At 52.4% G+C, this 21,531-nt stretch overlaps 1 protein-coding gene across 6 annotated transcripts in view; it reads left to right on the forward strand.

The window, feature by feature from the left end:
* The window catches only part of ACAP3 (ArfGAP with coiled-coil, ankyrin repeat and PH domains 3), an 82,096-nt gene continuing 60,565 nt past the window's right edge, over positions 1–21,531 (forward strand). For 4 of the 6 annotated variants that reach the window (XM_040533359.1, XM_040533364.1, XM_040533365.1 and 1 more), the window contains exon 1: positions 1–196. In XM_040533359.1, the coding sequence (XP_040389293.1) occupies positions 135–196 (62 nt within the window). In that variant the 5' untranslated portion in view covers positions 1–134. Of the gene's footprint in view, positions 197–1,390; positions 1,579–18,860; positions 19,667–21,531 lie in introns of those variants that run through there. The other 2 variants (XM_040533360.1, XM_040533367.1) reach the window with 2 other exon arrangements.

A 21,531-nucleotide genomic window follows, 5' to 3' on the forward strand; every position in this document is an offset into this window, starting at 1 on the left:
CAGCTTGTGTTAAACAATGTCAGATATTCATTCGCACACCAATACTCTGGACTGGGGCTGGCAAATCAAGCAGGTCTGGGAGCTCAGACAGGAACGAGAGCCTGGCCTAGAGGTGAATCTTAGCTGCAGTCTGTATGGAAATGGCACTGAGCATCTTCCTTCATCTCGTTTCATCATGGCTCTGCCCGTGGCTGAGGTAAGGCCTCAATGTGACATTTTGTGACAGATTCAGATGCGCCTGGCCCTAGTGTTCATTTCACTTCTGGTTTTAGTTCAGGTCCATATTACGCAGAAGGCATTTTCATAAAACATGGGGATTTGCACTCTGGGGACTTCCCAGTCTTAAATTCATACAAGACTTGCAGTGACTGGTGCAGTTTATGCTGTTCTCTGTGCGGTGCTTGATGGGTGGAGGATCCAAACTAAGCCCATTGTAATTAGTCTCATTTATCCATGCCAAATTACATTGCCATGTCCTGCAGCAAATGTGATCTGTTCCCATGGACCCACAAGCCCAGATGTTGCGTGATTACATTGGCTTCGGCGGAGTTACTGCAGATTTCCTGCATGGCTGATGGCAGCAGCAAATCCACTGTGTGCAGAAAATTAAAAACGAGATTAAGTTGTAACAGGATTGGTGCCAATCCTTTTGACACTACTGGTACGGGATTGCTGCGTGCATCCTATACAGGCCGATCTGTTTCCTCAGCACCCACAACGTGGTGGCAAACCCTATGTGCAGGCGAGGGGCTGCACCTCTGGCTGGCTGTTAAGTTTTTTACTAGTTTTCTGCCTACTTGGTCCTTTGGAGATCCCCAGTATCCGTTTGTAGTCCCAAGCTAGGGAAAAAAAATCAAGGAAACCTTGAAAAAAATAGGAAGACTTATACCTTGTATAGTCTTCAGCTGAGAAAACGGTCCCTTTGGTAGCTTATATTTTAAATAGGGGGCTTTCTTGAGATTCAGCAGAATGTTTTTTAAAAAAATCAAGATCGTTCTGGACAGAAATTATGTTTAACCACTGAATTAGCACGAGTCGGTGGCCGGTGGTAGGACCTGAGGGAGCGGGCGTGCAGCCGCTGCAGGGGAGGCTCGGGCTGGGTGTCAGGCACCGATTCTTCACCCAGAGGGTGGCCCAAGAGGGTGCCCAGGGACATGGGCAAGCCCTGAGCCTGCTGGACTTGGCGAAGGGCTCCAACCCTTTCGGGCTGGGATTTTGGGGGGGCTTTAGCGGGGAGAAACCAAGGGTTTGGCAGACGGGCGCTGCGCAACCCCCCAGAACCGGGCAACCCCCCCCCCCCCCCAAAACTGGGCAACCCCCCGGAGCTGGCCAAACCCCCCCGAAGCTGGCCAAACCCCCGGAGGTGAGCAAAGCCCCGGGAGCTTTGCAAAAGCCCGGAACCGGCTGAGGAGCTGCCCGGAGCCCCCCGCCCGGCCCTTCCCGGTGGCGGCGGGGGGGCGGGCGCTGAGCCGCGCCTTGCTGCGCCGCCGCCGGGCGATGCGCTTCCTCCGCTGAGCTCCGAGCAGCCAGGATGACGGTGGAGTTTGAGGAGTGCATCAAGGACTCGCCCCGGTTCCGGTAAGCCCGGGGAAGGGGGGTGGTGGAGGGGGAGAAGGCGGCGTTGCCCCAGGAATTTTGGGGGGGGACCCCCAGCGCTCGGCGCTCCGGGAGCGGCCGGGGATGCGGAGCCGCCGCTGGGGCCGCTTCGGGGAGCGGGTTCCTGCCGGGGGACAGCGCTGGGGAGCCCGGCTGGAGGCGTCTCCCCCCTGGGAGCACCCGGCGAGCACCCGAGGAGCGCCCGGGGAGCGCCCGGGGAGCCGGCGCTGAGACCCGCGGACATTTTCCGAGCGCTCCCATCCCCAGCTCTCGGAGGGTTGGGGGGGGGGGGGGGGGGGGGCGTTTAGCGGTCTTGGAGGAGGAATCCGGGCTCCGACAACACAAAGACTCGAGCTTGGCAGTGCTGCGTTGAGATCGGGTGGTTGCACCAATGCCCCCGGCTGGAGAGGAGCCTCCGCGGCCTGGGTGCAGATGCCAGGAGCATCCTGGCGAGGTGTCGGCATGGGGCAGGATGTCCTGGTGCTAGAAGGGGGAGCTGGCAGCGTCCACGGCCGGCGATCTCCTGCTGCTTTCCGTACCGTGCTTGGATGGGGACAGAAGGAAAGAGACAATAGCCCGCAGAAGCAAGTTGCTTGGACGTGTGGGCAGGGGCGAGAGTTACCAAGGGAGCTCCCCTCTCAGCAGACGCGTCTCGTTGCACCTTCTCTGAACGGTTTTGTTTATTAAACGGGAGGTTTTGCATTTTCCTCCCGGTGCGTTTAAAAATAATTTCCTGGAATGCGAGCTCCGTACAAAAGGCTGCGGTGGCCTGGTGCCGTGGCTGCTCCGAACAATTGCCGTTCTCTGCAGGCGTGTGTGTGGCTGTGTGCAGCTGCAGGTAGCGCAAATACCTGGGCAAGTGCCGCTTGTGGGGCGAATTCACCCCGGCTATGGGGATCTGCAGGGCTGGGGGAAGGGTCCTCCCCACATTTTAATTCTAATTGCGTGGTGAGATCCTGCTCTTGCTTGTTCCAGAGCTGTTTCTGAAGGTGTAAAGGACAGTACCGTGTGAGGTGACGGGCTGGTCTTATTTGGGTGTCCTGGGAGCTTTTTATTCGGAAAAAGTTAGATGCACGGACAGGTTTGCAGGAGGTATGAAGCTCCGTCTTTAAACCTGTGCTCACTTAGCATCAATTAGGATTTATTCCTTTTTTTTTTTTTTTTTAACTGTCATTTTACCCCATTGTGCTGCCGAGCATGTGAACGGCTCGGTGGCATCCTTCCAGCGCGGTGACTTCACTGTCCAGATGTCTCGTTCCACATGGCAGTGACCCTTTTCCCGGTGACGTCAGGGTTGATTGATATGTTTATTTATTTATTTTGCCTTTGGTGCGTGTGGGCTCCGGGCCAAGTTTCTTAGTATGCAGGCAGCATCATTCTGCTCTGTCTGCTCCATCCATAAAAACAAAACAGCCCTCAGAGCACTCTGTTGGACCTTTATCAAAAGCCAGTTATTTAAGCACGGAATTATGAACTATTTCCCCAATGGCTAGACACAGTCTGCCTGCTAAAGGGAGAACAAGAGATTAGGCTGGAGAAGTAAGCCTGTGCGTTTCAGGAGGGCTGCAATATGTGTAGCAGGGGAATTTGTAACCACTACCACTTGAAACGGTGACAAAGTCCTGACATTTGCGGGCCTATAGCAAAAGCAAAACCAAAATACAGTTCTTCAGACTTTCTCAAGGGGTACGGAGTTTAGTCTCCTGGTGTACTTTTCTTCCTCCCAACTCTTTAATTAGTTCTTCTGTTACAATTATTCGTTGGTGGTACAAGAGAGCCCTTAGCTGTGTGTCACGGACAGGCTTTCTTCCTAGCGCGGGGCAGAGATGCCTAGTAATGCATCCCTAAAAGCTTACAACTATCAAAAACTAAAATACCATGCAAACTGAGCCACATATAAAAGTATAGATAAAAATGAGGCGAGAAAAGGTAGCACATGGCCCACCTCCTCAGCAGAGACTGAGACAGCAGTAGGTAATGTGACCTGTCCCTTGGCAGGGGAAGGCTCTGGGGAAGAGGCAAGAACTGACACGGGTTTCCCGTCGTGGTCCTCAGCCAGGAGAGTTTGTGTCGTGGTTTGCAAGAGCCTCGTTCCCCTCAGTGCTGAGCCCCGGGGATGATCGGATTGTTGTATAGAGGAGAAAGAAGAAAACCACCAAACAATTACATAGGCATAAACACACACTGTATCAGGCATCCCATAATAAGGCTACCAAACTAGTCTACTTTAGCGATCGGATCCAGTCGCACGTCAAAATACTGAAAGCAACAGTCGACACGCAGCGATCCGTCCCAGCCTCCTACTTCGTAGGGACCAGTCGCTACGAAGAAAACTTTTATTTTCCATCCCTGACGTGCGTGCAGGCCTGCAGGCTGGCAGTGAACCTTACTTCTGTTGGGCATCTTGTAGAGACACGCAGATTCTGTTCCAGTAAACAAATGTAAGTACCTTGAAAGACCAGTTCTAGCACATTTGAATGCAGCCCGTCGATGCCGTGGCTTTCATCTCCCCGACACGCGGAGCCCTCTGGTTAGCTAGCAGTAGCCTGGGAAATCTAGGAACCCGTTTCTGCCTGGCTCCAGTGGTCGGGGCGATGCAGCGACGACCCCATTGCTGCCCGGCCCTGTGCTGAGCCCATTTGCCGCGCTACGATGAGCACACTTGGCTCCCCTGTGCGAAATGGATGTCCTTGGGCAAGGTCCCGAGGTGTACCCCCAGCTTTGTCCCCTCCTCGCTCCGAGAAGCTGCTCGTGGTGCTCAGGGACAGACAGGGACATCAACGCCCGACCCGGGTGTCAGGCGCACTCGGGAGGATGAGGGTAGAGGAGGAACAAATCGCAGGGGTCGGGCCTGGCTGCAGCGCTCTGCGGGTAGGAAACCCCAAGTGTCTCTGTGGTAATTCCCACGGCGGAGGGAAATAAGCGTTTATGTCCTTACCTAGCGCTGCTGGTGCCGTCGCCGTTGCTATTAATTAACCCTATTAATTGCTGAAAGGTCAGGGTTCCCTGCTGCAGAGGAGGCTGTGTGTTGGGGGATCCAGCAGGCTCCGTGTGCTCTCAGCTGCTGGCATCTTCTCGTGAGGACCTCCTGTGGCTGCCACGACCCGAGGGGACAGCCAGCAGCAGCAGCACCCCCCGTGCATCCAGCCGGGCCACCGAGGGACCCGTGCGCCCCTTGGAAGGGACAGAAAACCTGCCACTGAGGCAGAAGCTCCACCAGAGCGGGTCCTTGCCCTGTCTGAGGGCACTGCCTGCACGATCTTGTGGCTCTCATTGGGCAAAGGGAAATTCAGGCAAGGAATTCCAGCTCCTTGAAAGGTGCGAGGAAAGAAATTGCCGCTTGCCAGAGGAAAAGAAAGTGAAAAAAGCAAGTACATTGAGAAAATACTTTCTAACTCCCACCAGGGTGTTTCAAACAGAATGGGAAGAATTAAAAGCACTTATTCAAACCGTTCTTGCTAGGTCCGATAACAGATTGAGGTAGGGGAGTTTAAAGCTGGCATAACCCGTTTTAACGCGTCCGTGCTGTGTGAGCATGTGTTAGTGAAGGCCTCCGCAGAAAGATCTTCATAGCTTGTGTGATTTTTGGCTGGTGTTAATTGCCTCTGCACACCACTGACATGCCGTTTGATGTCAGCCAGACTTAGTAGTTGAAGTCACCTAAAAGCAAATTGAAATTACACCCAGAGTGGCCACAGAAAGACTTCCTCTGTTTAACTAAACCAGGTTAACAAAAAGAGCACAGGCATTGATTGGGAATTGTTTTTGTTACACAAGGCTCCTTATGTAAGCAAGATCCCTGCTGCCGATTGCAGTTGCAAGATACGCCCACAGAGAGCTTCTCTTTGAATCGGAGCCTAATGAGTACAATTACCATCACTTGCTGCTTTACTTGCACGAGAGAGAAGATACTATCACAAAAGCAGCAAGACGTTATCTGTATCAATCATGATTCCTGCCTTTATCTGTTTATTCCATTTCTCACTCTTTAGCACTGCACTTCTAAAGTCACAGGGTCTGCAGTACGCGAAGGGAAGAGTCAAAGCAGAGGTGTCACCGTCGAGTTGCTTCCTCTCGCAGCCGTGAGATGCTCGCCCTGTTTCAGCCGCCCGTCCTGTCCGTCCAGCCCCCAAATGTCTGTGCCTCGGCCGGGTGCCTTCCACTCGCAGTGAGACTTCGTGTCCTCTCCTGCCTTGCAGCCTCGCTTACTCAGCATCGTTCCAAAGTGAGCCCAGGCCTCAAATGGGACCATTACTGGAGTTGTACTGGGGCACGCTTTATGGCAGGGTCCGTCCCCAGTCTAGCAGGGCAGCTTGTCCCTCCACGCGTGGTTTTGTCGCCGCGTGCACTTGTTGTGCCGTACCAAGGCTGTGGTTGTGGTGGCATCACCCCAAAAAGCCTGCTTGCTGAATGATTCTGCGCTGCATTTCAGCCGTGGCAGCTTCACAGCAGATCACAGCAGGGCCCTCGCATGGTGCAGGGCTTTTTTCCCCCCGGAGGTGGTAACATGTGGAAGCAAAAATCCCTTAATTTGAGGCTCCCTGACATCACAGCTGCCTTGGGAATCCTGAAGTGCTAAGGAAAAGCTGCAGTCCAGCCTGCGTTAGTGCGGGCAGATCTGAAGGTGGTTATTCATTTATTCAGTCATCGTCAGGGAGAATCCCCAAGTAGCAGAGAATCGCCTGGGCGAGAGCTCAATTGAGATCTCTGGGTTGGCATCCTAAATGGTATTTCGTGCCAGATTTTTGGCAAGCAGTTTCCTGAGTAGCCTTGACTTGTGAACTGCACAAGCGGAGTATCCCAAAGGGCCGAGGGTCTGAAGCTAGAACCCCACGGCTTCATCCCAACGCTCCAAATCAGCAAGGGAATTTTTTGGTGTGGTTGCCAGGATAAAATTGGCGGAAGACAGAAGCTGGGAGTTTGCAGTGGATAGCATTAAACACTGAAATGCGGTGTCTGAGCCTGCTCCTGGGAGATGGAGCTCGCAAGTTTCACGGTGTAGCACGCAGACAAGGGGAATTTTGGTACTCCATAACTTGGCAAATTGTTAGCTTAATAACCCCCGTGGAGTGCGCTTTGCTGTGTGACTGTGTATGTACCTAGTGAGGACGTTTGCAAACTGAAATGTTCCTGGTTGTCTGACAGATCAGCGTGGGAGCTGGAAGTTGCTTTCCTTTTCAGTAGCTGTTCCTCTCCGTGTCCTTCTGCTGGCTGGGATGCGTGTGGCTTGCGGGGAAATGAAAATCACCTCTTCAGTCACTCTTCTGACATTTTTCTCTCTCCCCGGCTCTCCTTCTGGTTGCCGTGAGATAAGTGTAAGGAGAAAGCCCTTCACTCTGAGTGATCCCAGAATTTTTGCTGGGTGTAAGCTTTGCCTCTCACACGCTAAGTATGGTTTTGCCTCCTGGGATGGCCAAAAGCCACTGAGAAAGCCAAGGTCAGAGTTTCACCAGCTGCTAGTTTTCTAGCTGTAATAAGGAACGTAAGAGGGCTGCAAGTTAGTTGGCAAAGCTTGCTAAAGGAGGTAAAAACAAAAGAGCAATAACCCTGTGGTGGAAGAGGGTAATTAGACCCAGAGGTAATGCGGCGGAGAGATGCTGATGCTAGCTAATCTGTGCTGTTGAGATGATCTGTGGGAGAGCCATCCCTTCTTCCTCGGGGAGTGCCACATGCCTCAGTAGCTGAGCTTTGCTGGTCGCCTTGGCACCACGCAGCGTCTCCGGCTTCCAGTCCCGGTCCTCGAAGGACTGCCGCGTGGCCACGTGAGCACACACAGGGTAAGAGTTCAGCGGACCACTGCTTGGGGTAGCCTCGTTCATGTGGGCTCTCAGCAGGCTCCTGTTGAAACGAGTGTAACTGCACAGCCAGCGAGCTGCGCAGCCTCGGGACAGCTCCGCGTCCTTTGCCACGCACACCGCTGGAGCTCAGGAAGCTGAGAAAGAAGCTGGAGGTGATGGGAAGCAATGGTGTAGAGTCTGCCCACCCTCGTGCAGATACATGGAGCTGTTGACGGGGCCGGTTTCCCCGCCAGCTTGCGTCTTCCTGTAGCCTTTGTAGAGTAAGATAGCGTTAATTGCTGCACGTCGAGGTGCCTGAAATGGCTAACCACGTAACGCCTCGACGCTAAGCCTCCTAAACTGCCCCGTTCTCCAGGGGCAGTGGAAGAGCAGAGATGGGGAAGGAAGAATGAAAATCAAGCCCAAGAGCTTTGCAATCCCAAGCTCTTCTGAGACGGCGGCGGTCTCTTTAAAACCTGGTTTCATAACACTGAAATTTCAGCCACAGTATTAATTTTTTTGCAGCAGGAAAGCCAATGCAACCGTGAGGTTTTCTGGCTTCCCAGCACTGGCTTCGCTTAAAAAAGCAGGCTGCTGCTGGCTTTGGGAGTCCAGTTAGCTGGGATAAAGAAAAGAGCCCTAGAAACAGCCCTGCAGTCCACGTTTGGTTGAATTTTGGGGACAGGTTGGATATCCCTGGAATCATATATCCCTGGAGCAAGAGTTCCTGCTTGCTTGCAGCTCTCCTGTACCTCACAGGGCTGTGTTCTGATTTCAGACATCTGTAGAGATTCTTGGCTGCTGTTCCCCAAGTGTTTGGTGCACGCACAGGTTGCTAGCTCCTCCCGTAATGAACGTGGTTCCTGTCTTCTGTAAAGCTTGTTTCAAAACGGGGTGGAGAAAAAGCAGGAAAAAAAGAAGGCAGATTCAGCTCGGTGCTGACTCCACGCCGTGCAAACTTCTCCTGTGCGGGAAGGAAGAGGAAGCATGAGCTCTTTGACCACCAACTGCAGACTTGGAGGGAGAGGGGGAAGCAGGCATCCTGGCCAGCACAGAAGGTTGGGGTTTTTACCTGCCAGTAGCTCTCTAATTGCTTCTTCCTCTTCTTTGAGGCACTGCCGAGCCTGCTCTGCTAAGATCTTGGAAACAAGTCCAGGAGTTTGAGCTACAGCACTCCCTGTGTGTCGGAGCACTGGGGAACTGTGTCTCGGTCCCAGGCCAAGGGGATGGAGGCCACGGCTTAACCACAGCCCCAGGAGATGTGTATCTGCGTGGAGGTGAATTGTGCGCACAGCAGCTGGAGCGTAAGCTGCCAGCCCCGCTCCCTGGAGGACCCCAGAGGGCTGGGAGCAGGGCTGGGATGCTGAATAATTATTCCTGTGGACTGGGAGGGCGGAGGCTGATTTCCTGCAGCCCCACTGCGTCCATTCCTAGCTGCAGGCCAGGCTGGCCCTCGGCCCAGGAGGAGCTGCCCACAACTGCAGGCACAGCTCCCGTCGTGGCCGGCCATGGGAAAAGCGTCGTGCGTGATGTTCTGCCCATTGTGCGGGCTGCTGGCAGAGAGGGAAAAGGGTTCCTGCTTCTGCTACAGCATCAGAAAAAGGGAAGGGTCTGCTGGAGCCCGTGCTCCTTCAGAAGGCCCAGCGAAGGCTCTTTTTGTGTCTGTTTGTGCACTTGAGGGCCACTCGGAACTGATAATCCCCGATCTATTTTGCAATGGCAGCCAGGTGGTGGGGAAACTGGCTCTGCCGCTAGTCCCGTGCGTATGAGCAGAGCCCAGGCATGCAGGCGTCTGCCCTGACAAACCAGGTGAGCCAACACCGGCGCAGGTCAAAGAAGCAGTGAGTAAGCCGCACATGTTGCTGCAGGAGCCGATCGCTCCTCTGAGCCACGGCTCCCAAACGAAGAAGACAAGGCACGGTAATTGCCCCTGCTCCAACCTCGTGGCAAAGCGCTCCAGTCTTGTTGCTTGGCGGGGTGCACGGTGAGGCTTACCGGGGAGGGTTTGTTTTACAGCAACCCACCTGCAGGACTTGTTATTTTTGCATCTTGCGGTCTCCTTTGGCCTCTCAGTTTGCAGAGGAGGGAATTCAGCTCAGAGCCCTTGACGTCTAAGAAGGGAGAAAGGAAAAAAAACACTGGAAAGGTTGGATGTGTTCTCACAGCCCATCCCAACTGGACGCAAGGTTAGCCGACCGCAGCGTGTACATCTACAGCAGCGTGCCCCCAAAATTGCATTCTTGTCTTGCTTTACCTTATCTGCGAAGATGTTTGCAGGGGAAGCGTGCTTTGCTTATGTGCCAGCTCCCTGTAGGGAGGCCGAGAGCATTCCGGTGCTCCGCTGCAGTTAGCCATCACTCAATTTACTGGGGAACAACCCCCACGCGTGGTCCCTGAGAGTAATTGTTCTGCTGCAGGACTTTGCTGGACGTAGCGTGGTCTGTGAGCGGGGGAATGGCGCAGAGGCAAAGCAGCATATTCGTTACAGGGGATTAAAGGCATGATGTCAGGGTTCATGGGTGGCACATCCCGGAGCGGAGTGCTCATTCATTCCTTAAATAAGCACAAAGTGGCACAGTCTAAACAGATTATATAATATCAGGGAGTGAGATAATCCCTCCTCTGCACACCCGCTCTGCTTCATCACACTACAGCGAGGCTGAATAAGTTCCATACCCTTTATTAATAGCAACAGCATGCGTGAACACGTGTGTGAGTGCACACGTGCACGTGCAGCGTTTCCAGGGGTTGGGTGCCTTTACACGGGGATATTTTACGGGGGTAAAATTTAGCCGAATGGCCGACACGTACGTGCATTCAGATCCACGCAGAGACAAATATATAGCTCGCAGTCCTTTGTCAGCATCCGAGCAGCTGTGCCAGTCTTTATTTAACACCACACAGAGGAGACAGACATATGGTTCTGTCTGCTGAATCGCCGAACGTCGGGCCGAAAATACAGTTCCCTACATATGCAGATCTTACAGATATATATAGCTGCAGGAAAGCGCATCTCCATGGGCACAGGGAGCAGCTGAAGGGGATCTATCAGAGCTCCTAGGACAAAGAAAAGTTATGCGAGCATACACCCTCGTGGCTTGCTTTGAGGCCCTTTTATGCCCGCGCACGTGAGAAGAACACCCCCGGAACATCACCGCGGTCCTGCTGCGGTTGCAGGGCCGGGGTAAGGTAGGATTCCCCGTAACTCCTTGCAGGACGTGGCTGTCGAAGCCTGCCCGTTGCTGTTCCCTCTCCCTTCCAGCATCCCCGAAACAATGCAGTTTCCCACAGCTCGGTTTCTTTTCAGAACATCGCCCCTTTGTCCTCCCCGCTAAACCCAGATTTTGGCAGGAAATGTGGATTTGTCCCCACCCCGCGACCTCGCCCCAGGATGTAGGAAACGGCCGCAGGGACAGCGCTGACACAGCAGGAGGCCCCTTCCCCTTCCCCTTCCCCTTCCCTTTCCCCTTCCCCTTCCCACACCCTTCCCAGCTCCCCTCCTTGCACGGGCTGCAGGCTGCCCTTGGTTCGGAGCCCGACGCCGGAGGGGAGAAGGCAGCAAGCTGAATTTGGAGAGCGACACCTGCCTGAAGTGCTCACAGGGCGTCATGAAACCAGTTCGGCCAGGCGGAGCTGAGGAGCTGGGACTAATGCTGGCTCTTGATGTCCCACTGACTCATCCGAATGCAGAGATAACGCACAAAGAAGCCACGGGACGGCGGCAGACAAGTCGACAGCACCGAGACACTGGCCGGCTCTAAGCCGATATATCGTGTATGGTGATGGCTGGGAAAAGGCTCCTCTCAGAACCCAAGCTGCTGTAGCCTCTGGGCTCATCCTTAATCTTCGCTTGTGTTCACCGCAATTATTCCTGCTTTAATATTGCAGCCTGGGTCAGAGGCGCCAGCGCCGCCAGGACGCGTGGAGGTGGGGGCAAGCAAACCCCTACCGTCTGCAGAAGGAGGTTAATGGCTGATGTTTTGCATTCCGTAATGTCACCGGAATTGATTGCAGAAAAGCAAACGCTGGTACTTCCCCGCTCTCTGCACGGGTCGGTAACACGGACGTACCCGTTTCCCCCAAGGCAGTGGGAAAAATGGGCTTTTGTGCGCTACAGTGCACAGGCGTGCAGGCTGTGCTGAAGTGCAGACACCAGAGCATCCCGGGGTGGAGCTGGAGAGAGCTGGCTGCACTCAGGGAGAGGGAAGCTGCTGGGAGTGAAGGTTGGCTTAAAAATAAACCGGGAAAGTGTCAGTAAAATGGCAGTTTCTGTCTCACCCAGGGGAGATGGGAGTTGGGGAAGTGCCCTTTGAAAAGGTTCCTGGCCTCTCCCCATGCTTCTTGTGCTCCACACTTCTCTACCTGCAGTTCTGAGCTCTGTGGGTTGAGACGAGATGTGTAAGATGAAACCAAGGAGGGTTTGAGGTTTCCAGCTAGATTTTCAGTCTCCACAGTGGGAAAGGACGGAGGACGGGTATCTGTGAGTCCTACAGGGCTGCACGCTGTTGTTCTGACCCTTGACTTTGTGCCTCAATCCTTTTTCTGCTGCTGAGGCCTGGACCCTACAATGCCAACTTTGTTCTCCCTTGCCAGGACCACATGATCCAGCACAGAGAACCTATTAATTTTTGCTCCAAGCAGCATTGGTCCCCATTTCCTGCCCGGTGGTTCCCTCCACCCCCAACACTTGGGTTTTTTGTGTGGGCTGGGGAATTTCCTCCTTGTAACTATCTTATCTCCAGGGCATGGCCCAAGACGGCATCGGGTACGCACCAGGACAACAAAATTCTCCCTGCAAGGGTGATTTGTTAGCTGAAACACGGTGGATGTGGGACTCTGCATGGGGAGCTGATAAGCGATTTGCAGCTGGTGAAAATCCTGCCGTCAGGAAACGTTTGGCACTGCCGGGAGGGCGCAAGCAGCACCCAGCTCTCCAGGGGCTGAGGACCCTCCCTCGGTGCCCCCAGCACTTCTGCTGCCAGCCAGGGCAAGACCTCTGGTGCCTTTGGCAGGCAGCAGCACAGGAAAAGCCTTTCAGGCAGGGACAAAGGGAGCGGAGAGGTTGGGGAGCTCCGTGGCGAGCCAAGGCCCGGGGGAGGGGGAGAGAAAAGGAACAAGGAGCGTTCAGTGCTGAAGGAGATGCCTGCTGGGGGGCTGAGCTGAGCTGCCGACCAGGGGAAGTCTCCGCGAAGCCTGCGGGACCTCGTCCGGCCCTGATGGGAATCGGATGCCGCTGGGTTCGTTCTGGGAGAAGGCAGACTCATTTATAGCAGTTTTTTGATAAATCCATTTTGCTTTTAAAAGAAAGCTAAGGTGCTATCCCGGGGAGAGGCATGCCCGCATAGTGCTTCTTTCTTCGGCTCAGGAAGGAATATTCCCGTATGCAGTCATCGCGCTGCAGTTTCCATATTGTCGCTGCAAAAGCTTAATCCATGCAGTTGGAAATGTTTCCTGATGGGCATACAAGGCACTGCTGCTCTGAAGTCACTCAGCAAGCTGAATCGAAGTGTGAGGACAGAAACCATCCCCCATGGGGAAGTGCAAATGACCGACCTGACGAAATCTTGAGGGTGGACGACGCTTGGACATCAGCATGCCTGGTCCTGGGCACGCGTCTCACTCGGGTCCCGTTCGTGGAGCTTGCCAGATGGATGAACTAGCTCGAGAGGCTCCAATAAGGCAAGTTACCTCTCCCGCTTCCTGCTCTTGACAAACACAGCTGGCCAGGTCAGCACAAAGCAAGAGCCAGAAATGCGTGTTGAGGAGAAGCCATCTGCCTGCACGGTCCGGTTGGCCTGGTGGTGTGGTGTGGTGTCTGCTGCCTCAGCCTGCTTGCCCCTGAGGAGCTTCTGGATATTCCCTTCTCCAGCTCTCAAAGTCCTTGCTTGCATGCTTTATCTGGGTGACGTTCCAGGAACAGAAGTGCACCGTGTGACGCTCTCAGAGGCCTGGAGAGCACTGGACTGCAGGAGGGCAGCTGCCCATGCAGATTGCAGTGCGGAGAATTGTCTCTCTTCCTGTAGTTTTCTTAAAGTGTATTAGAGACATGGTGCTACGATCTAGTGCATGCTGAAGAAAAAGAACATTCACCAGTTTTGCAGCTGACATCTTCTGCAAAACAAATATTCAGAACAGAAAGGTAGAGATCCTCCAGTCTGCCGGCCAGAAGAATTACTAGCTATCAGCAGAAATGGTGCTGAGCTCTGATCAGCAAGGATAACAAAGCTTCGAAACAGAGATCCTCAGGTAACTACCACAGAGCGGCTTCCACCTGTGGATTCTTCCATGTTTGGGGTATTTCTTCTTCCATTCATGCCTGGTGAGAGCTCTTCAGTGACTAATTAAGAAGGAGGGAGGATGCTGCAGAGAGAGTTCAAAGTGGGCACTAAAAATGACCTTTGCGTCTGCTTGGCTGCCTCTTACATGGCCTCTAGTCATCCTTGGGACGTGCACCTGTCGTGCTTGGTGGAAACTGGCCAGGGAGTGCTCAGGTTCTCTGAAGACGAACAGAATTTTGTAGCATGAGCTTAATGCAGTTCCGATGCCTCGCTTCAGAGTGGAAGTTGGCAAGTTGTGCGACAGAATGTGCCAGGTCTGAGCTGGAAGTAACTCTTGTGTTTGTTTTTGTAAGAGGGGATGAGGGGAAGGTACTTACCTGTCTCGATGCAGCCATACAGCTTCCTTTGTAACATACAGAGGCTCAGGACGGAGGTGTACGATAATAAACCAAGTTAACTGAGCTGCCCTGGCAGCCAGATGTTCTCTCCTACTGAACACATCATCATCAGTTGCTTTGCCAATTCATCAGCACAGTGCTCGGGGCTGCTCGTTCCACGCGGCGAGTCCATCACTTGGAGGTGCTCAGCTCAGCATCAGCTGCGCAACGACTTCTAATGGACCGAAGGGGACAGGGACAACGTTGAACGAGAGATGTCCCGACTGCTTTGGCAAGCAGAGAACCCCCTTTGCCTGTAGGATGGTGGCTTTTTTTTTTGATTTACTGTCAGCCTGTGGAACCCCGGAGAAGTAGCTGTTCCTCGTGGGTTTTACCAGAGGTTGCGCAGACATCTGCACGCTGCTGGGCTGAAACCCCCAAACGGGCAGCGTAGACAAGAGGCACTGCCCCAGGGAGGCAGTCTGGTTCAGGACTGTTTCCTGACCTCGTCCTCCCCAGGTCCGTTTTCTGATGGGGTTTTCCCTTCCACGCCCCAAACTAGCAGGACTGTAAGAAGGTGCTGTGACATTGCAGGGCCGCTTCCCTTTGGTTTCAACATTTCAGAAGCCGCTCAAGTACTATGGGCAGAAGTAGGAAATGGCCTGCTGCAACGGCAGCCAGTATTTCCCCCCCAGGGTGGAACGACGAGTGATGAGCAGTAAACTGCCACCTGCACTGCGTTTCCTCTCTGCTTCGTGTCTGCCTTCTCATCTGCAGATGGGGCACGGCTCGACGGGGAAAATCCAGATGCTCGAGTGAGAGACCCAGATGCTCGAGGTGCTGTTGTCTCCTCGAACATTTGGCTGTGGGTTACAAAAGAGAAGGAAGCTGAGGGGGAAACCTATTATCATGAGATACATTACATAAGGAGTGCATTAAAGGAGCTAAGGAAAGATTTCATCTTTAAGCCATTAAACCCTAGAGTAATTTAGGTTGGAAGAGACCTCTGGAGGTCATCTAATCTAATGCCCTTCTCAGAGCAGGTCCAATAGACCGTGTTGCTTAGTGCCTTGGTTCTATAGGAGCTCAGACCAGCTGCCAGAAAGCAGTGATTCAGTGAACGGAAAAGTACTCAATAAACTCAGATATCTTCCTAAATACTAAGAGGCATTTTGGTAATTTGAACGTAAAGGAGAAGCAATACTGGAAGAAGCGTGTCCTTGTGTATATGTAGCAGAGTGCATAAAAACCACGTCTGTCATTGTCTGGCTCTTGAAGACAGACAATGCCAGTTTGGGCTAAATATTAATGTACTAATTTCAAGTTTGCAGAGCACTGTGCAACCAAAATATGAAGTCTTATTCATCTTGCTTCAAAACTGTCTAAACATACACCTCCAGCCGCTCCGCAGAAAGGTAAGAGCCGTAAACTGACATTTGGCATGTTTCAGATGAAGAATGGGATGCGTCTGTAGTTGTGCAAAACATGTGCAAAACATTATGAGCATTGTTACCAAAGCTAGAGCTAAGCTAAGCGTAGGCACAGAACCTCGTCGCCCATGAGAAGACGTGCTAGAAACTGAAGGGATTGGATATCCACATCTAGCCTCCTTGAAAAGACAACAAAATAAAACACCGAATACCAGGAAAACATCTTACATAAATGTAAATCAAAGGAGGACTTCGACAACAGAGGGTTGGCAGCAGAAGTGCAGGAAAGCGACGCATTCATCATTTCTCTTGCATATTAGCATGTCGAAGGCAAGCAACAGAAAATACTGGTGGGTTCGGTGCCGTATGTTGGGTAATGACCCGTTGCCCTTCTTTAACACCCTGCACTCAAGAGCATCAAACAGACCCCCAGCCACCACCAAACGCCCAAGCTGGGAAGTAATTAAGGTACAAATTCCCCTTTGGTTTAGAAATAAAGACATAAACTGAAAGACAGTTGTGCAGCGCTTGTTCAGCACGAACAATTTGTGTTACTGAGAGACGAATTGTTTATACTGGTGGGACCAAACGTGTTATCCTTAGGTCCTTTGCAACCTGCCGGAGGTCATGCAGAGCCACACTCTATCCGTCCCAAATCCTGCCTATCAGTGCTGGGAGCAGCACCTAGAAATATGGGCTGTGAGCCACCCACCACCCCGCTTACCAGACAGAGCAAACCTTCCAAGATCGGGGAGCGAACCAAGCTCGAAATGTTCGTGAAAAATTCCGCACCGCGCTCCAAGCCAGAACAGAAGTGTCACGCTCGCTTGAGATGAGACAGCACTCTTAATATCAATGCCAAGATTTTCAGGGAATACCAGATGAGTCAGAAATTAAATCCTCCCCAAATCAAAATGAACGTAATCAACGAATATTTGATCGTTTTTCCACCTGTGTATAATGCCAGCTACTCACGGGGAGGCAGAACTAACTGAGGACTGGCAGTTTTCTCACGGTAAAGCCATCCCATTCCCCACACGAGAATGAAGCCATTCTCCACTGCAGTTGCCCTGAACATAGCCATGCGTAAAGGGTCACGACTGAGCACATGTAAATGTACATCACCATCTTCACTAGATCTTTTTTTTTCTTTGCAGGAGGTTTGTAGCAAGAAAACTGCAGAGAAGACTGTACGAAGAAGTTTAGACTAATAGCAAAAGCTTTAAGTGAGGGCTCAGCTCTGGCTCTCCACTGTGTTTATTTGCAAGTAATATTTATGTTCACCAGCAAGCAAAATCGGGAATTTGGGATGCTGTGACTGTATGGTTTTCAAGTGCAGGACTGAAAAATGCTTACAGTGAGCTGTTGTTGTCTGTGCTCCCCATCTGACTCTGATGGGAACTGTCTGCGTGAGCACTGCCTGCCCCGACATCCCCCCCTACCAGCCGGTCATTTGTGCTCACATCCCAGTGAAAACCAGATCTGACCAAGCTGTTTTTCGTGTCTCAATGCACTTCCCATGTTTTAATTGTTTATCTGCTTGGAGGTTCTTGTAGCATTTGAAAGCTGGGCTGAGACCACCTCGGGCTGCTCTTCTCCGCGGACCAGCAGGCTGGTGGCACGTGCTGGCTGCAGGAGCTCGCTTTTAGCAAAGGGGTACAACAAACCCCATCGTGCAGCAAGGAGCTCGGAGTCGAGTCGGCTTCTTGTCGTTCTTCAGCAGAAAGGAGCTGGAGCTAGTAGATTTGATGATGAGTTCAAGTGTTCCAGCAGACGTCGAGCCCAAAAAGGCAAAGAATTTTTTCAGTGGAGCCTTTGGGTAAACCAAGTGAGTATAAAGCAAGGAGGAGAGAGACGAGGACCCTGCATCTCGTAAGCATTTCAGTTTCACTTACATCAGCACAGCTTCTGCCGCCCTACCTCTGTTTTTTAGTGCAGAAAACTCTCTCCTGCTCCCGGGATCAAAAAGCATTGCCATGGCCTTCCACATCTGCATCATGCCTAGAGCCATCTGCAGAGAGATTTTACTCAAGATTAGAAATACAGCTTATTCCATTATCCTGGAACAAAAATAGGAGACTCAACCCGCTAAACACAGCCCTTCTCTTGCCATTTTCTCCATTAAGCAATTGGTACAGTTTATCCCGAAGACAGATGCATTTTAACGATGAACAAAATCCCCTCTACACTCCTCAGTTCACAAGAGTGACAGCAAACGAATTGCTATTTACAAAACATACCACGAGCCTCAGATAAGGTAATAAAAGCAATTCATTTCATTTAAAATGACTTAAATGTGAGTGGCTTGCATAATCTGTTTTTACCTAGGTTTCTCTCACTTGTTCAAGGCACAGCTTAAACCTCAGCCTGAGCCAGCAATTTCCACAGGAAGATCTGCAGGGCTGCAGGAAATGAACCCCTCTGGTTCACCAAAGAGGGAAGCAAGAGGAAGAGCACAACTAGCGTGTGGCAGGAGCTGGTGATCTGAGAGCAAAATAGCTGCAGGCTGCACAGAAATGGTTAAAGGAACAGGTAGCAGACAGCACTGCTGCTCCCGTGAGTACAAGTGGATCAGGCTGGAGCATGGAATTAGCATCACACTTACTATAAATAGGTTTATCTGGGCCAGAGGCAGTCTCAGCCTTTTTGGCCAGAACCACGAGTCACCTTTAAATGAAGCAGATCCTTGCTGCGTTCAGCCTTCAAGGCGCGTCAGCCTCAACCACAACCGCGGGCTGGTGGGAGGAAAATAGAGCGGGTCCTATCACGAAGCCGGGGACACTTCCCAGGCAATTTGCTTCCCATGACCTGGCTGCCGACCAGGTCGCTCAGTGAGGATGCAGAGCTGTAGCAGGCTCTTTGCAAAACTAAACCGAACCAACCACAGTTTCCTGTGTCATCCAAAGTCCCACAACAAGTGAGCGAAGGACACCAGGGCTGCATTGTTTCACTGTGCTTAGCAGGGTTTTTTTTTCTTGTTTCACTGCGAGGAGAGTCTCCTCTTGCCCTGAGGGGCAAACAGCAGCAGTGTGGTCCTGCTCCCAGCAGAGTTGGGCTTCTTGGAGGCCAACAACCATCGTGCTCATGTCCCTGCAGGTCGCAGTGGCTTTGCACAGTCATTCTGGACCGCCCCAGACTGCAAGCACCGGCAGATAAAGCAAGTAGTGCCTCCCAGACCGAGTGCTACCCGCTCACTGCCCTCCAAACACCGGCTCTTCTCAGCCTTTTCTCCCAGCCCACGGCTCCCCTTCAGGGTGACACTTGGCAGGGTTTAGCCCTCTCCTGGTAAAAGGTTTTTATTTATTATTATGCAATTACAGAAGAGGCAACAGAGGGGTTGGAAAGCAATGGAGAATATAGATACGGACGTATGTACGTATTCCTTGAAGGAGGGGAAGAACTTTAGGTGCCCTGACCCTCAATTTCCCCTCAGTCCCGTGACTTGGAGCAGCCAAGGTAGAGATGTGGGTTAGTGCTCGCTTTGGGGCCGCTTTGACAGGTTCCCCGCTCCCTTTCTCCAGCCCCTCGGCCCATCCTAGTGTCTGGCCTTTTGCAAGTTCTCTCTGGATGTTATGCTTTCCTTCTGATTTATGGTTTCCTGTGGGCTCGGAGGAATGCGAGGCAGGAGCAGCGTTCTGCTTTGTCACTTGTGAGCAGAAAGGGAAACGGAGATTAGCAGCAACAGGTCTTGGGTTTCGTGGAGGTTTGCAGGCTGACGGCAGAGCTTCGGGAAGGAGCAGAGCTACCCCGTGGTGGTGGGCCAGAGGCTGGCTGCCTTGCTCGAGCGGAGAGGGCAGCGAGCCCCGGAGCAGGCTGAACTCATTGCAGCCATTGTCCTCATTCAGCAAGAGCACAGACCCGGGTCTGTGCCGTCAAACACAAAGAGCAGCCATCCCTTTCTCGGTCCAGATGATTTTTATTTTAGATGGTCTGAATGTGCAGAAACCCTCCGCGAAATAGAGCAAAGGCCACAGCGAAGACTTGGCAAACAAGCAGCGCGAACCTTCCCTTCTGCAGCAGATCTGAGAATAAACGAGTCACCGCACAAAGGGAGCCTTAGAAATGCAAAGATAAAGAACACAGAAACCAGGATACCGAGTGTTATTACTGCATATCCTCCAGGAACGTGTGGTGTTTTCGTAGCGCCGTTGGCTCATCACGGTGTCTGAGGTGGAGACTAAAGCCCCGGTGGAGCATTAGCTGGTGAGGTGAGATGGTTCGGGGTATGAAGTGCCGGATTCGAGCCCCTTTGGTTCGGGGTTGGATGGAAGGCCGAACGAAGTGTCTTTTTGGTCAGTCAGTGTGTCACAGTCACCAGGTTTGACGAGGTTTTTGTCGGTTGTTTTCCAAGTCAGCCCTGTGTGATCTCAGGGATCGAGAATCCAGGGCTGTGGCTTGGCCTTGACTCAGCCTCAAATGAAAGCCAGGCACTCCTCCCCACGTGAACTCTGTCTCCTTGGCCTGCCTCTGGCCAGGACATCTCATCCACGACCCCACATTCTCACCGTGATGTACCCCTACGTGTCAGACCCGTTGGGCTCCCTGCCTTTTGAGCTGGAGTGGGGAACGCTTCCACGTGGGGATCTTCGTAGGCTCCTCCACGAGCTGTCCGTAGGTCGGGGCCTCTGAACACAGCCTGCCTGCTCTCAGAGGCCACAGACCCTTTCCTCTCTACCACTCGCCATGCAAAGCACGCCGTGTCTGTCTGAACAGCACCCTTGGCCTGGCAGATCACCGTCGGACACCTGCGAGGGTTGGGTCTGCAGGCGGATACCCAGCAGCTGCCTCCTGCCAGCAGCCCCGGGCTGCCTGTCCGAAGGGACGGCGTGCTTTCATCCCTGGTGCTCGGCAAAGTGGGAGCAGAGGTGGGTCAAGGTGTGCCACCCCTGGGTGCAGGATTAGTGCCAACACCGGCTGGAGGGGTTTGGCTCCGGCTGTTACTGTATGGGCGGAGAAGAGTGGTCAGCAAGGACGTGCAAGCGTCTAGTTTAATGCAATCTCCTTTCCACAGCTAGGCTAATGCATTGCTGTCCTCTGACTGTATGGAGGGGCTGACAGTTCCTCCCACCATTTCTCCACCTTTTCTCCTGTTTCCTTATTACAAGCCCAAATCCAGATGTGGTAGGTGCAAGGTAGGCAGGGAATGGGTTTCTTCTCACTGTTGCCTGAATCATTTTGCCACCCTGTGTGTGCAAGCTCATTGTTGGGTCCATTATGTACCAGCTGCAGGCTTGAGAACATCTGGCTTCCTTCCCAAATTCCGGTCTCGTGGCAAGACATATTACTTCCAGCTTGCTTTTGTTGTTCACCTTTTATTTCTTTACAGAGATTTTGAAGTATCTGGCAGGCAGTGCAGAGTGCTGAGGGATCAGGAGGATTAATTCTGTCATTGGTTTGGGCATTGTGCTTTTGGTTTGACTTCCTTGGGTCACATTACTTCTCCCATGCCTCGGTTGTCTTCTCTTGCTCTTTACCTGCCTTACCTACTTAAATTCACTGGAGGTATGACAGCCTCTTTTCTGTGACATTGTATAACCTCAAATATGTAGGGGTTTCAATATGCTTGGAGAATTGAATTGCTACTGCAAGTAATGCCAACAAGAGTGTCCTTCTCTTCCCTCACTTTGCAGTGGGTGTGTCATCTGTGTGTGTTTTGTAAGCATTAACTAGTAGCCAAGATGCGTACAGAAAAACATAGCCCTTGGCTTGACTAGTCATGTAAAGATATTAATAACCACGCACACAAAGGAAATGATTAAGGAATAGGCAGGGTTCCTAATTGAATGCTTCTTCCCCATTCATGGGAGGAAGGGTGTGAAATCTTTCTTGTGCTTGCCAGCTCCTGTTACAGGAATCAGTCGCTAGCCCCGTTTGTGCGATGGGTTCGCAATGCAGAGCCAGTTCTCGGGGCAGGGCTGGGCTTTCTTTGGAGCCCCGCGGGGAGCTAGGAGTGCAGGTCTGCAGGACTTTCTGCAATTTTTCCCCGATTTTTATTTCAGAACTGGAATGGGCTGAAAAATCGATCAAAGAAATTCCTGTGATATGAAATTCCAAAGTCTTTTTTTTTTTTCAT

Source organism: Cygnus olor, chromosome 21, assembly GCF_009769625.2.
Source record: "Cygnus olor isolate bCygOlo1 chromosome 21, bCygOlo1.pri.v2, whole genome shotgun sequence".
NCBI lineage: Eukaryota > Metazoa > Chordata > Aves > Anseriformes > Anatidae > Cygnus > Cygnus olor.